Source organism: Geospiza fortis, unplaced genomic scaffold (assembly GCF_000277835.1).
Source record: "Geospiza fortis unplaced genomic scaffold, GeoFor_1.0 scaffold153, whole genome shotgun sequence".
NCBI classification, from domain to species: domain Eukaryota; kingdom Metazoa; phylum Chordata; class Aves; order Passeriformes; family Thraupidae; genus Geospiza; species Geospiza fortis.
This window is the reverse complement of record NW_005054498.1, coordinates 735,993-751,802: the sequence shown is the minus strand read 5'-3', so window position 1 is coordinate 751,802 and position 15,810 is coordinate 735,993. Positions and strand designations below refer to the sequence as shown.

Genomic DNA, 15,810 nt, shown 5'->3' with positions numbered 1-15,810 from the left:
GGATGGCAGGAGCAGGGGATGGCAGGAGCAGGGGATGGCAGGAGCAGGGGATGGCAGGAGCAGGGGATGGCAGGAGCAGGGGATGGCAGGAGCAGGGGATGGCAGGAGCAGGGGATGGCAGGAGCAGGGGATGGCAGGAGCAGGGGATGGCAGGAGCAGGGGATGGCAGGAGCAGGGGATGGCAGGAGCAGGGGATGGCAGGAGCACAGGAAACCATCCCAGTCTGAGCAGCGGGTGCAGGGAAGGGGCACTCTGCATTCCCATCCTTTCCAGTTGAGCCATTGTGAACCAGGCAGCAGAACAACTTCAAAGGCAAAGCCTTGGTGTCTGAGAACCTGCCCTGCCCTGGTCTCTGCAGAAGCTGCTCTGCCCTGGGCTGGGGTGCAGGAGCACTCCCCTGTCCTGACTATTTTCTTTCCCTTGCACAGGGGATGCTGTAACCAGGTGAAGGATGGGCTGACAGAGCCCCAGCAGTTTCTTCTCCACCCAAGGCTGAGGGGCTCAGCCTGCAGGGAAGGAGCCAGTTTTGGACACAAACATCGCTCGGGCTGCGGCGAGGGGAGAGGAGCTGAGAGGAGCTGCTGCGGATCGAACCCGCTCCTGGAGGGGAAAATACCGCTTTGGTTTGGTGTCTAATTAGATATTTACCAGGAAGGAAGGAAAGATATAAATAGGGTGACAGTGACTTCAAAGGGTGTTTTTTGACTTCTAAGAATAACACCTTTGCTGGCGCCGGTTTCGGGAATATCGGCTGTGCCTGGGTGTGAAAGGCGGAGGAGGTGTCGCAGCTCAGTCGGCAGCCAAGGGAGCAAACCCAGACCCCAGCCCTGCTCCACACCCAGACCCCAGCCCTGCTCCAGCCCCACAGACCAGCTGAGGAAGGGACAGAGCCCCTGGAAAGCTCAGCTGCATCCGCAGGGACACAGCAGGGGCAGTTTGGGGAAGACCGACGGTGCTGCAACGCGGGCAGGAGGGGACGTGTGGCACCATGGGGACCCCACCCCTGTCCCCGTGGGCAGTGCTGGTGCCCACCCTGGTGCTGGTGGGGCTCTGGGCTCCCTGTGTGGTGAGCAGGCAGCCCAACTTCATCATCATCCTGGCTGATGATGTGGGCTGGGGGGATCTGGGCGCCAACTGGGCAGAGACGAAGGAGACCCCGCATTTGGATCAGTTGGCTGCTGAAGGAACAAGGTAATGTCTGTGCCCCTTCCCTGCCCTCACCCTGCACCCCTGGTTGCTCTGTCCTGCAGCACAGGGGAATTCAGCCCTGTGGGACTGGCAGGTGAGGGATTTTTGTTGGTGTGGGTTTGGGTGCATGGGGAGGGCAGCCAGAGCCTGGCGTATTGGGGTGCAGCTCCATCCATCCCTGCTGGAGCCTTCATCTGCCACTCCTCACCCTCATCCACAGAGCAAAAGGGGGAGTGTCCAGGGGAGCAGGGAGGGGCAGGGCACACAGGATGTCATGAGTTGAAGGGTTTTTCATTTTGCAGGTTTGTGGATTTCCACTCAGCTGCCTCCACGTGCTCCCCGTCCCGCGCCTCGCTGCTCACGGGGCGCCTGGGGCTGCGCAACGGGGTCACCCACAACTTTGCCATCTCCTCTCTTGGGGGCCTCCCCCGCAACGAGACCACCCTGGCCGAGGTCCTGAGGGAGGCTGGCTACAGCACAGGGGCCATAGGTAATGCCCAGAGTGCCAGGGGCAGCTGGGGAGGTGCCAGGGGTGCTTGGCTGAAATGCTGGCAGTGAAAGGGAAATCTAAAGGATCACGTGAGAGAGATTTCACACATCCCCCCTGCATTTTGCAATGCCAAGCTTAAAATCTTCCTTTTCAAGGGTGCTGCCGGAAATCCAGACTTCTCCATTTAATCTCTCATTGCTTTATCTCCTGAGGAATGTGCTGGGTGTTCCTTAGCAAACAGGATTGGCTCTGCCATCCTGCATCCCGCACCACGGGCAGTGCTGCTGGCCCGGTGGCTTTGGGCACCCTCCTGTCACTGTGGGTCCCCCTCAGCCTGCACAAACCCTTTGCATCTGCAGCTCCTGCTGTTGTGCTGGCAGACATTCCCTCTGTTTCTCTACTCCCCCCCAGTTTTTGCAGTTTTCCCTCTTGGATCAGCGTGTTTGGTGGGAGCAAGCGCGTGCTGGAGGTCAGGGGATGAAGCTGGGTTTAGGGAGGGCTGAGGGAGCTGTCTGCTCAGAACACAAACACATGAAAGAGCCTTTTAAGGCTGGAAACACTCGCTTTGCACAGCCATGAGATACCTTATGCATTTTTTGCTGGGTTTTCTGCAAAAATAGATGGCATTCTGGAACGGCAGCCAGCACAAACAAGGAACCTTTTTTGTAGGTTGATTAAAGCCCCCAGCGCTGCGGGCACCTTGTGGGTGAGGGCTGCTGGTGGCTGTGCCACCTCTGAAATGATGTTCTGTGGCTTCCATGCAGGCAAATGGCACCTGGGACACCACGGCCACCATCACCCCAACTCCCGTGGTAAGGGCTGTGCCAGAGGGGATGGGCTGAGGGCCCTGTGGCCACCTGGACCCTGCTGACCCTCTCACTTTCCTCTCAGGCTTCGACTACTACTTTGGGATCCCCTACAGCCACGACATGGGCTGCACAGACACGCCTGGCTACAACCTGCCCCCCTGCCCGCCCTGCCCACAGCACAGCACCGCTGCCAGGTACGGGCACGGGGAGCTGGGTGTCTGCAGCAGTGTCCCCTGCCCTGGGCTGTGTCTGCAGCAGTGTCCCCAGCCCTGGGCTGTGTCTGCAGCAGTGTCCCCAGCCCTGGGCTGTGTCTGCAGCAGTGTCCCCTGCCCTGGGCTGTGTCTGCAGCAGTGCCCCCAGCCCTTAGCACTGCCCTGGCCTGTGGTCACCTCCCCTCATGCTCTGTGCACCCCCTTTCCCCCCGTGCCATGGGGACATTGGCACCACTCCCCTTGTTCTCCCTGCCTCCCTTGGCTTTCTGGAAGGCAGGAGATCAGCCAGGCTCTGTGCCTGCTCTGTGACAAGCCTGGGGTGGCTTTTCCCAGCAGGGTGGCGAGGAAGGACTGTTACACAGAGGTTGCCCTGCCTCTCTTGGAGAACGTCACCATCGTCCAGCAGCCCGTGGAGCTCGGCAGCCTGGCCAGGCGCTACGCAGAGGAGGCAGAGAGGTTCATCCAGAGGGCCAGGTGAGGCCACCCACTGTCCCCTGTCTGTCCCCTTAGCTAGGACAGCTCCTGGGTCACTGCAGGGCTCCTCTGCATCACCCTGGTGCAGTGCCAGGGGAGATGGGTGTTGCCCCATGGTTCAGATTTGGGGTGTCCATGGCTTGGCTTCCTGCTGGAGGAGGCACTGAGGCTCTTCTGGTGTCCTCTAAAGGGTTGCGTGTTTTTAAAACCATCGTTTTGGGGCAAAGTCAAAGCCTTTGAGTGGGGCTGTGCCTCCCTCCCGGGGGGAATGTGCACCAAGGTCTGTCCATCCCTGCATCCTGTGGATGGGGTGGCAATGGGGTGGTGGAGGTGCCTCCATGGGGGTGAAGTGCTGGCAGGGGCTGTCAACAGGCGCTGAGTGGTGTCAGGGTGGGACCAGAACAGCACCCAGAGGTGTTTGAACACGCCCCGTGTGTGAGATTGGATCCATTTTGGGGATAAAGCACCCGGAGATCGCTGGGCTTCAGGATCTGCCTCCCCCAGGCTCAGAGCACAGTGCCCGGCTCTGTTTGTCCCTGAGGAGCAAAGTGGCTCCTCCGAACGAGGCCCCCGAGCCCTGCTGACGGCTTGTGTAATTTTAATCCCCATTATTGGCGGATTACGAGCTGTGACTTTGCAAAATGCCTCCCTGCAGAGCGAGGAGAGGAAGCGCTGCCGGGCAGCCCTGCCCGAGCCCATCCCTGCCTGCATCCCGGGATAACGCAGGCCCGGGGAAGGCGGGTCCTGGGGTAAGGTTTGTGTAACACAGGTGAAAGAAGGGCTGGGCAGGGAGCAGCCCATGGGCAAATGGCTCTTTATAAACCTGGGCGCTGTTTTGTTGCATAAAACATGTGGTTTGTCCCTTTGGATACCAAGGGTTGGCCATGGGGTGGCTTGGCCACGTTTGGGATGCTGAGGACAGCCAGGCTCTGGGCTGTGGGGCAGCACCAGCCCCTTCTCCTGCCAAACCCCCACCCCTCTGGACTGCCAGGGCTCTCTGTGGCTGTGAAACCCAGTGTGTAAGCTCCGGGTTAATAGGAAAAACCTTTAAACTCCCAGAAGTGTGCTGGGGTTATCTGTGTTCATGGAGAACAGGATTAGGCAGGTGCCTGCCTTTTCTTCCCTTCCCTTTGATGGCTTATTCCAGTTTTCCCCTGCCTGACTCACTCATTACAGGGCAACAAAAGAACACCGGATTTGCCATCTCGGTGTTTTTTTCACCAGTCAAGGTTGAGCAATGTGTGACAGTGAGACGTGGCACTGCTCAGCACAAGCCAGCGTGGGAGCAAAAGTCAGGGACTGCTGTCTTCAGTTATTGATTAAACGTTCGCCTGATCTTCAGGACAATTCCGAGGTGTCTGTGTGGCAAACGAGAGGGATGTTCAGCCGGGCATCACTGCCACGAGTCCATCTGGATGCTGGGGCCAGGGGAAGCAGCTTTCCCTGCTCCAGGGGCTCTGGCATCCTTTGGGAAGAGGTCTCACAGCGGCCGTTTGCAAGGGGCACATGAGCTCTCCTGACCCCCACGTCCTGCAGGGACAGGCAGGGTGCCAGGGGAGATGCCAAGGGAGATGCCAGGGGAGATAGATGCTGCCCCATGGCTCAGATTTGGGGTGTCCATGGCTTGGCTTCCTGCTGGAGGAGGCACTGAGGCTCTTCTGGTGTCCCCTAAAAGGGTCGTGGTGTTTTTAAAATATCGTTTTTGAGGAAAGCCGGAGCGGGGGTTTTGAGAAAACCCTTCATGGGGCTCCAGCCCCCAGCAGCTCTGGGCAGGATGGGTTTTTTTACTCATTTTCCAGGCCAGGTGGGTGCCGGGCAGAGGAAGGAAGCGCAGACACGCACTGGGCAGGGCCGCAGAGCTGGCAGGAGGCAGAGATGGGGCCGGGCGCGTGCACGGCCGGGACACGGCCCCGGGATCCGGCCCCTCCTCAGCACTGGCCATCCCACCCTTCCCCTCCGAGCTCCCTGAGGAAGAGCAGGCTCGTTGGAGCAGATAAATATAGCTGTAAACAAGCAAACAGGACGTGTCCTGTGCTGGTGCAGGGCAGTGCAGGGTGGTGAATGTGCTGCAGGGCTGGTGGCGCTGCCCGGGCTGTGCTGGGCTGTGTGCGTGCCCTGCTGTGCCACATCCTCTGCCCGCAGCACCACCAGGCTGGGCACCTGCTGGGGAGGGGGAGAAAGGGCCAAAATGGGCCCTCGGAGAGAGGGGAGGGAGGTGTGTGGGTGCAGCAGCAGGGAGAGTTTGGAGATGGAGGAAGGGACAAATCCACCCCAAATGGGGGCACGGTTGACAGCAGGGGCACGGTGGGGAGAGGTTTAAGCAGCAGCAGGGGAGAAATGGCTCAGCTCAGCCAAGCTTCCTCCCTGTAAGGAGAGGGGTGCCTGGAGCTGGGTGATGTACGTGGGGTGGTTTTCCAGAGGCAGGAGTGGAAGGGTTTGTGTCCCCAGGCTCAGCAGTGCCACCACCCCAGTGACCTCCTGGAGGCTGAACACTGTCTGTCTGTCCCCTGTGCAGTGCCAAAGGACAGCCCTTCTTCCTGTACCTGGCTCTGGCCCATATGCACGTCCCGCTGGTGCCCCCGCTGCCCCCCGCCCCGGGCAGGGGCGTCTACGGAGCCTCCCTGGGGGAGATGGATGCGCTGGTGGGACGGGTGAAGGAGGCAGCTGACAGCCTGGGCAGGGGCAGCACGCTGCTCTGGTTCACAGGTACTGCAGGGACGCTGCAGGGCGGGGGGGTGTGGGGTTCTCTGTCCGGGAGAGGAGCAGTGAGAGAGGCAGAGGAAAGAATGATGGAAACAGTTGTGATCTCACTCGCTGCTCCTGTGTTGTGCCAAAGGGGGGTGACACTGGGGGCTGCACCTGGAGGTGGGGGCAGGATCTGTGTTTGTCCCCTGCCCTCAGTGTCCTCTGCCCTCAATATCCCCTGCTTTGATGTCCCCTGTCCTTGGTGTCCCCTGCCTCCATGTCCCCTGCACTCGGTGTCCCCTACCCTCGGTGTCCTCTGCCTTGATGTCCCCTGTCCTCCATGTCCCCTGCTCTCAATGTCCCCTGCCCTCGTCCCCTCCCCTCGATGTCCCCTACCTCAATGTCCCCTGCCCTCGGTGTCCCCCACCCTCGGTGCTCCCACCTCGGTGGGTAAGCCCAAATCCGCTCTGTGTCGCCGAGCAGCCTCCCTAATGAGGATGTCTTGCTCCTGATGACAGGAACCGCTCGGCCGCTCATTAACACCCGGAGCTGGCGGCACCGAGCCCCCCCTGCCCTGCCCTGGCTGCCCTCCAGCCCCTGCAAACAAACTGCTAAAAACCAAAACCCATCAACCCTGCAAACAAACTGCTAAAAACCAAAACCCATCAACCAGCTGCTCCTGCTCGCTGGGGAGGCATCACAGGGGTGGCAGAGAGGGATGGAAGGGTCACTTGTCCTTGCCTACCCCATCACTCTGGGTGTCCCCTGTGATCCTGGTGTCCCTCATGGGGACATTTCTTTCTCTTGCAGGTGACAATGGCCCCTGGGCACAGAAGTGTGAGCTGGCAGGACGCCTAGGGCCATTCGTGGGTGCCTGGCAGAGGCAGAGAGGTAACCTGGCAGCGTGGGGGGGTCCCAGTTCCCGGGGGGCACAGGGGGGGCTGCTCCACAAAGCCCTCATTGCCCACCGAGGGGACACGGGCAGCATTCCATCAACCCCAGCCTCTCCCTGGCTGCTGCCCTGGGCTTGAACACACCCCAGCGCTAATTTTTTTCTTTCAAACAGTCAAATTTCCCCCAAAACTGCTGTGGGGGGGTAAGTTTGGGCCCCCATTACCCCGGAGCTTGGGGTGACTGTGCTGGTTTGGAGATGGGATGTTGCTATCCGCCCCATCAGGGTCTCACAGCCCCCAGAGCAGAGCACCCACCACCCTCCCCACACCCCGGGACTTTGCATTTCTTTCTCTCCACCGTTTTGTTGGGTTTTTATTTTGTTTTGTTTGGGTTTGTTTTTGTTTTTTTTTTTTTTCACCTTTTCCTCTTTTTCCTGCCAAGCCATCTGCTTGGTGGGTTTATTTCGGCCGGGGCAGCCAGAAACATCCATGAGTCAGGCGTTTCCCACTTCTGCTTGTATTACGCGGAGTTAACGTGCCAGTCCCGGGGTCAGCACTGAGGCTCATCCTCCTCCTCTTCCTGACACCCTGGCCACGCCGCCGTGGCCATTCCCTGGGCAAACAGCTCTGGCTCAGTCCCATTCCCAGAGCCCTTCCTTCTCCTGGCCCCGGGGATGGAATCGTAACCTCAGTTTTCTAGTAAACAAACCCCGCTGCCGGCCCCGGGTTGTTGCTCTTGAGCAACCCCCGGTCACAAGCCCGAGCAGATGGTGCAGAACAGGACGAGCAGAACTCAAACCACGGCCCCTTCCCGCCCCTGTGCCCTGCAGAGCCCCTGGCAGGGAGGGAGGAACTAGTATTTAAATTCCATTTTACGCATCCTTTTTTTTTTTTTGTCAAATAATTAAACCATATATCCCTCCATTATCCAAAGCCCTTGTCATCAATACTTTCAATTAACCTTCCTCTGTATTTCCTAGTATCAAAAACAATAACCAACCGTCATCATCACTCCACAACCACCCCCAAACAAACACAGAATTAACCCCAGAACTTACCCCCCCCAAAAAAAACCCAAACAAAAATACAAAACGTGATGATAAATCATCAACCAATCACCCACCAAATTTTACGTTCTTGTAGCTTATAAAAAGCATGACACTGAAGATGTCAAGGTGGCTGCCAAACACACCCAAGGACAAAAGACTCAGTCCTAACCTTACTGTCAGTTTTTGCTGGGTATGTACATGCAAGTATCTGCATGGGGCTGGCAGAGCGCTCCGAGCTGGCTGCAAACACCCCGGGGCCAGGGTGGGTTGGAAATCCCTGTGCTGGTGGCTGCAGGATGTTTGCAGAGCTGGCCTGGGGATGCCAGGCTGGGCTGGCACTGCCAGGGATGCCAGGCTGGGCTGGCACTGCCCAGGGATGCCAGGCTGGGATGCTCAGCCCTCCCAACCCAGGGGATTGTTCCTGGGCAGGGAAAAGCCCCTGAGGGGTGGGAGGGCAGGCAAGACAGGCTGCTCCCTGGCTAAAAAACCCCAAAAAGCCAGAAAACCAACCAAACCTATTTATTTCTATGTTTTCATGTGTTTCCATATGTTTCCATATGTCTCTATATGTTTCTATTTGTTTCTATGTTCCTGTAAGTTCCTATACATTCCCACATGTTCCTACGTTTCTATATTTTCCTAACATGTTTCTATAAATTTCCAACATGTTTCTATACATTTCCAGCATGATTCTATACATTTCCAGCATGATTCTATACATTTCCAGCATGTTTCTGCATGTTACTACATGTTTCTACATGTTTCTATACATTTCCAACATGTTACTACATTTCTGTATGTTTCTAACATGTTTCTATAAATTTCCAACATGATTCTATACATTTCCAGCATGATTCTATAAATTTCCAGCATGTTTCTGCATGCTACTACATGTTTCTACATGTTTCTATACGTTTCCAATATGTTACTACATGTTTCTATATGTTTCTAACATGTTTCTATATGTTTCTAACATGTTTCTATATGTTTCTAACATGTTTCTATATGTTTCTAACATGTTTCTATATGTTTCTAACATGTTTCTATATGTTTCTAACATGTTTCTATATGTTTCTAACATGTTTCTATATGTTTCTAACATGTTTCTATATGTTTCTAACATGTTTCTATATGTTTCTAACATGTTTATATGTTTCTACATGTTTCTACATGTTTCTAACATGTTTCTATACATTTCCAACATGATTCTATACATTTCCAGCATGTTTCTGCATGTTACTACATGTTTCTACATGTTTCTAACATGTTTCTATACGTTTCCAACATGTTACTACATGTTTCTATATGTTTCTAACATGTTTCTATATGTTTCTACATGTTTATATGTTTCTACATGTTTATGTGTTTCTAGCATGTTTCTATACATTTCCAACATGTTTCTATATATTTCCAACATGTTTCTCTATGTTTCTACATGGTTTTTATGTTTCTGCATGTTTCTGTATGTTTCTAACATGTTTCTATATGTTCCACGTTTTTATATGTTTCTGCATGTTTCTATATATTTCTACAAGTTTCTACATGTATCTAGCATGTTTCTATGTGTTTCTAACCAGTTTCTATATGTTTCTACATGTTCCTATATGTTTCTACATGTTTATATGTTTCCAACATGTTTCTATACATTTCCAACATGGTTCTGCATGTTTCTACATGTTTCTATATGTTTCTACACATTTCTATATGTTTCTAAAGGTTTTCATATGTTTCTACAGGTTTCTATATGTTTCTAACATGTTTCTATACATTTCCAACATGTTTCTACATGTTTCTATGTTTCTACATGTGTCTATGTTTCTGCATGTTTCTATATGCTTCCTGTAGCTCCATCTTTTGTTTTAGGGTCCAGCCCTAAATTCCAGGGGTGTTTTCCACTGATTTCAGGTGGTCACTGGAGATGGGAGAGAGCAGGAGATCCGTGTGTGCTGCCCCTTCCTCTGTGCTTCCCACAGCCCCCACAAATTCCTCTCCCACCTTGGGGTCAAAAGTCCAGCAAGGGGAGGGATACTGGGAGAGAGAAAAACATTTAGGGGATGTGATGCTGGGCATGTTTTGAGGCAGGTTGGGGAAGTTCCAGAGCTGGTGTCCCTGTGCTGAGGACCTGCTGTGTGTGTGGTGGGCCCAAGGTTTTCATCCCGCCACGGGAATGCACAGTTCAGCTTTCCTGGAAAGCCTGGAAAGTCCCCACAGCAGCAGGGCTGCATCATCCCCACTCTGGAGAAAATTCCCTGCTTGGGTTTGGGTGTTTCAGCCCTGTTTACTTCCCAAAGTGTTAATGTGACCTCATCCCAGGCTGCTCTGACCTGACCAGAGGTGCTGGGGTGGCTTGGTCAGGAAATATCCGTCTGATGTCCTTCCAGAGCCCCCTGACCATGCCTGGAAAAACCCTGCAAACGCATCCAGGAGCATGAGTTCTTTCATTTATGTGCAGAGATGGGGCTTGATATTAATTGCTGTGGTTTCCTGGGGTGTCTGGGGGAAACCCCAAAACTTTGGGTGGGGAATTTGGGAGTGTGCTCAGTCCGTGCCAGGGTCAGCAACTTTTCCTTGGGCTGGTCCTTGTGGCACCTGTGCCATTGGTGTCCTTGTGGGCAGGGCAGCATTGCCTGGGGGCGTGGATCAGCATGGGGCAGGGACTGGGGAGGCCAGCAGGGCTGGGGATAGCTCAGGGGACAGCCCAGGGGACAGCCGAGGGGACATCCCAGGGGCTCTCTTGGCCGTGCCCCCAGGAAATGGCTCGGGGTGAGCGCCGTTGCCATGTGCACGCTGAAAGGCAGCACACAAAGGCTGCTCCTGGGAAGTTCGCTCGGTGAATCGCCTCGGGATTTTCTCTTTGCCCCATTCCCACCCCTTGCCTCTCCAGCTGCCTGGGGCCCTTTGGGCTGCAGCCAAGGCTGAGGCTCTCCAATCCCCTTCCAGCCCTTTTGATGCTTGGGGCTCTCATTTTGGGGCTCAGCACCCCGATTTTGGCACTCAGCACCCCGATTTTAGTGCTCAGCACCCCGGTTTCTGTGCTCAGCACCCCAATTTTGGTGCTCAGAACCCCGATTTTAGTGCTCAGAACCCCAATTTTGGTGCTTAGCACCCCAATTCTAGTGCTCAGAACCCCGATTTTGGGGCTCAGAACCCAAATTTTGGGGCTCAGCACCCCAATTTTGGTGCTCAGCACCCCAATTTTTGTGCTCAGCCCCCCGATTTTGGTGCTCAGCACCCCAATTTTAGTGCTCAGGACCCCAATTTTGGTGCTCAGCACCCCGGTTTCTGTGCTCAGCACCCCAATTTTGGTGCTCAGAACCCCAATTTTGGTTCTCAGCACCCCGATTTTAGTACTCAGCACCCTGATTTTGGTGCTCAGCACCCCGATTTTAGTACTCAGCACTGCAGGTGGAGGAAGGGACTGGGCAGCATCTCAAACCCAAGGGCAGGGCTGAGTGCTTTGGGTGCTGTCAGGGAGAGGATGGATCAGTTCATTAATTGGCAGGAGGGTTATTAGCAGGATGGCATTTTTAATGAGGTTTCCAGCAGCCAGGGGAGGGGGAGCTGTTGGTGCTGAGCCCTGCAGGGGACAGGAGCCCCTGGAATAATTTCTTCCATCTCCTGCCTGCTCCATTCTCTCACCTGGCATCAGAAGGGGATGGAAATGCAATGGCTCTGGCAGCTGCTGCATTTCTCATCACTCACTGGAGCAGAGAAGCACAACCCAGTGCCCAGCTGAGACCCCTTTCTTTTCCCTTCCCCTTTGAACAGCTCCTGCAGTCCTTCTCCCTTGCCTGGCCCAGTGAAACCACCTCCTTTGGGGTAATTCACACCCCAAATTCTCCTTTGGGGTAATTCACCCCATCTCTGCCTCTGAACTGTCCCTTTCCATGGGGAACTCCGGCCTCAGGAGTTTTTCCAGCATCAGCAGGATGCTGAGCACTGCCCTGTTCTCCTGCAGGTGGGAGCTCAGCCAAGCAAACAACCTGGGAAGGAGGGCACAGGGTGCCAGCCCTGGTGTACTGGCCTGGCCATGTCCCTGCCAGCAGGACGAGCCAGGCTCTCCTCAGGTAAGAGCCCCTCTGGGAGTGGGGTGGCCCCATTTGGAGGTGTGGGAACTCAGCACATCCCTTTGGATGTCCAGAGTTGCCGAGAACCCTGCCGGGGGCTCAGAGACCCTGGCACGCTGCCCAGAACACCTGGGGATTTGATTTTGACCCTTGGAGCAAGTTACCAGCTTTGTATGAGGACGTGAAAGTCACACAGGTTTGAATGGTGTAATAATAAGATATTCACAGGGTGAAAATGTAGATTTTGGGATTTTTGGTATGGGGGTTTTGGGGACAAGATGGAGGAATCAGGGTGTGTCTAGTTCTTCTTCTTTCTTCTTCTTGTTCTCCATTTGCTGCTGTGATGTTGGCACTTGGGGATTGGTTTAGAGTAGAAGTGCACTGTCTAACAGAGGTGATACGTATTGGGAATTAAGAGTAAATATGATATACGTAGTTTGTAGTATAAAATACGATATCGCCTCAGAAGCAGCCAAAGTGCTCGTAGCTGCCCTGCTGAGCAGATCTCGGCTGGGCAGAAAGAAAATTTTATAGATAAGAATTAATAAACAACCTCAAGACCGAAAAGTGAAAAGTCCAAACTCGTTCTTCAGTTGCGCAGACTGAAGCAGAGACATCCTGCACATCTCAGAGCAGCGAATATCAACAGGTACCCGAAAGGAGGGACCCCCCCATCCCCACGCTGCCACCCAGGCCATCACCTGGATTTTGGCAGCAGCTGCCTGCTCTGGTTGTCCCCTGCCTTGTGCCAGGCTGTACTTTTGTCCTCTCCAAGACTGAATGCTTCAGCTGAGAGGAGCTGAAAGGGCTTTTTGTGAGGCTGGAGGGCTGGGGCTCGCAGCCACCACCGGGCTCCGTGTGCTGCTGGATAATTAACAAATGATGATGTTCTCCCTGCCCAGCACGGAGCAGGGGGCAGCTCTGCGGTCTGTGAATGGCTTTGTGTGGAGGAGGGAGTGGTTGTGAGGAGAGGAGTCCCTGCAGGAGGGCAAGGGGAGGGTCTGCACTGCCCCTCTCCCTGCAGCACCTGCAGCCCTTCATGTGCCAGCTGCACCCACCCTTACAGCCCTCCTGGGCAGCAGGTGTGGGGCACAGGCTGGGGCAGGGCAGGGGGAATGTCCCTGTGCGTCCCTGATGGGTCCCCACGGTGCTGGGGTCAGGCTGAGGGGTTTTGGGGTCACTGGGCATTGGGATGTTCTGCCCCCTTTCATCCCTGATGGATCCTCATGATGCTGGGAGTAAGGCTGAGAAGGTTTGGGCTTAGTGGGCATTGGGATGACCTGTCCTCTTTCATCCCTGATGGATCCCCACGGTGCTGGGTCAGGCTGGGAGGGTTTGGGGTTACTGGGAACTGGGATACCCTGTCCCTGTTCATCCCTGATGGGTCCCCATGGTGCTGGGGTCTGGCTGGAGGGGTTTTGGGGTCACTGGGCATTGGGATGTTCTGCCCCCTTTCATCCTTGAGGCACACAGGGTGCTGAGGCTGGGAGGAGTTGCTGGGCATTGGGATGTCCTGTCCCTGTGCATCCCTGATGGGTCCCCATGGTGCTGGGGTCTGGCTGGAGGGGTTATTGGATGTTGGGGTGTCCTGTCCCCATCCCCTTGATGCACACAGGGTGGTGGGGCTGAGGGGTTACTGGGAATTGGGATATCCTGTCCCCATTCATCCCTGATGGGTCCCCATGGGGCTGGGGTCACACTGGGAGGGTTTGGGGGTCACTGGGAATTGGGATGCCCTGTCCCTGTTCGTCCTTGAGGCACACAGGGTGCTGGGGCTGAGGGGTTGCTGGCTCTTGGGAAAGAATGTCCCAGCTGCTGGGAGCAGGTCCTGACTGGTGGGCCCTGGGGCAGTGCTGGCTGTTTCCCAGGTCCCTGAGATGAGCAGGAGACACTCACTCGTTCCACAGCCCCAGGGCAGCTCTGCGTGTTTGCAGGCAGGGGAAGGTCTGAGCCATAACTGAGTCACTGGTGGCTGGTGGAGGGGATGGGGAGCACGTAGCACCCTGTGCTGGCCTCCGCTCCACATCGCCGGGCCGTGGGGCAGAGCTGTGGCCTCCCCTCCACATCCCTGGGCTGTGGGGCAGAGCTGCCACCCCCTCGGGCAGCTGGGGCAGCATGAGCAGGATCAGTGCCCGTCCCAGTCCCATCCCCCTGGCCCTGCCTCCAAGCCCAGGAATTCTGATTCCGGGCCGGGGGGCAGAGCTGTGGCCTCCCCTCCACATCCCTGGGCCGTGGGGCAGAGCTGTGGCCTCCCCTCCACATCCCTGGGCCGTGGGGCAGAGCTGTGGCCTCCCCTCCACATCCCCGGGCCGTGGGGCAGAGCTGTGGCCTCCGCTCCACATCGCCGGGCCATGGGGCAGAGCTGTGGCCTCCCCTCCACATCCCTGGGCTGTGGGGCAGAGCTGCCACCCCCTCGGGCAGCTGGGGCAGCATGAGCAGGATCAGTGCCCGTCCCAGTCCCATCCCCCTGGCCCTGCCTCCAAGCCCAGGAATTCTGATTATCTCCTCCAAGATCTTATCTCCTGCGTTTCCCAGCTCCAGCCTGGCAGGTTGGACAGCTGGGGATCGGGAAATGCAGCAGAGGCAGGTGCAGCGCTCCAGGTGCTCGGGGAGCGGCTGTGTGGGAGTCACAGGAGTCACATTTTGTCCCCCCCGAGCAGAGGCTGGCACTGCCACGGGGCCATGCCAGCTGTGCAGGGCGGTGCTCTGGCACTGCCACCGTGCCCAGCTGTGCAGGGGATGCTCTGGCATCAGGAAGGGGCACCCCCTCTTTGGGAGCAGCACAGGACCAGCCTGGGGGTGTGAGTGATGGGTCATGCTCAGGAAAGTGTCACCAGCCCTGGCCTGAGGTGGGACAGGGAGTGTGGAGGGACACAGAGGGACACGGAGGTGCTCACAGGACTGGTGGCTTTTCTCTGTGCCCCTGTCCCCTCGGGGACAGCCCCACAGGGACATTGAACCCCCCCAGGTGATGGGGAGGGAATGAAGCAGGAGGGGCTGGGAGCCCTGAGCACACAGAGGGATCCCCGGGAAGAGCCAGGGCTGGGCAGGGCAGGGCCTCTCCCATCTGCAGGGATCTCCTCCTCCCCTGGGGTTATGGAAACACCTGGCTGGGGCTCAGAGCCTGCTCAGGACCTGTGAGCGCAGGGGTGAGCGAGGGTGAGCGTGCCTCGGGGCCAGGGAGCTGCAGCCAGCACAGGAACGCTGATGCCTCACCCCAGACCAGCACCTGCACGCTGGGCTCTGCACAAAACTGCCTCAAAACTGCCTCGTCTGCTCTTCTTAATTATGGTTAATTATGGTCAGAGCCACCCACTGCGCTCCTGCCCTTCCCTGCCCCAACCCGAAGTAGGGCAGGGAAGAAGTAGGTCAGGAGGGTGCTGAGGGAGGAGATTGCACCATCCTGGCTGTGCTGGCAGCGTGGGGCTGGGCTGGGCTGGGGGGTGAGGGCAGAGCTGCTGCAGGCCAGGCAGGGCAGGGATCTGTGCCCCATGGTGCCCGGGGTGCCCAGCACCACGGCAGGGCAGGGTTCTGTGCCCCATGGTGCCCGGGGTGCCCAGCACATGGTGGGGCAGGGTTCTGTGCCCCATGGTGCCCGGGGCGCCCAGCACATGGTGGGGCAGGGTTCTGTGCCCCATGGTGCCCGGGGTGCCCAGCACCACAGCAGGGCAGGGTTCTGTGCCCCATGGTGCCCAGGGCGCCCAGCACCATGTCAATCCCACCATGCCAATCCCACCATGTCAATCCCACCATGTCAATCCCACCACAGCAGGGCAGCGCTCCCAGCCCCTCCTGCCCAGGGGGATCAGGATGCCCATTGTCCCACAGGCAGGAGCTGCTGTCCCTGGGCACTGCCAGGCCCTTTTCCATGGTGTTCAGGTGGCAGCAGGATGCTGGAGTGGTTTTATGTGCCAAACCTCTCTTGCCAGGGCAGGGGTTGGCA

General features: G+C 56.6%; 1 protein-coding gene across 2 annotated transcripts in view; it reads left to right on the top strand.

Moving 5' to 3' along the window:
* The first annotated feature begins 431 nt into the window (after positions 1–431).
* ARSG (arylsulfatase G) overlaps positions 432–15,810 on the top strand; it is a 23,770-nt gene continuing 8,391 nt past the window's right edge. Inside the window, exons 1-8 of one of the 2 annotated variants that reach the window (XM_005428672.2) lie at positions 432–1,191; positions 1,491–1,678; positions 2,443–2,490; positions 2,570–2,681; positions 3,036–3,173; positions 5,689–5,879; positions 6,669–6,749; positions 11,759–11,867. In XM_005428672.2, coding sequence (XP_005428729.1) covers positions 989–1,191; positions 1,491–1,678; positions 2,443–2,490; positions 2,570–2,681; positions 3,036–3,173; positions 5,689–5,879; positions 6,669–6,749; positions 11,759–11,867 — 1,070 coding nt within the window. In that variant the 5' untranslated portion in view covers positions 432–988. Of the gene's footprint in view, positions 1,192–1,490; positions 1,679–2,442; positions 2,491–2,569; positions 2,682–3,032; positions 3,174–5,688; positions 5,880–6,668; positions 6,750–11,758; positions 11,868–15,810 lie in introns of both variants that reach the window. The other variant, XM_031063344.1, reaches the window with a different exon arrangement.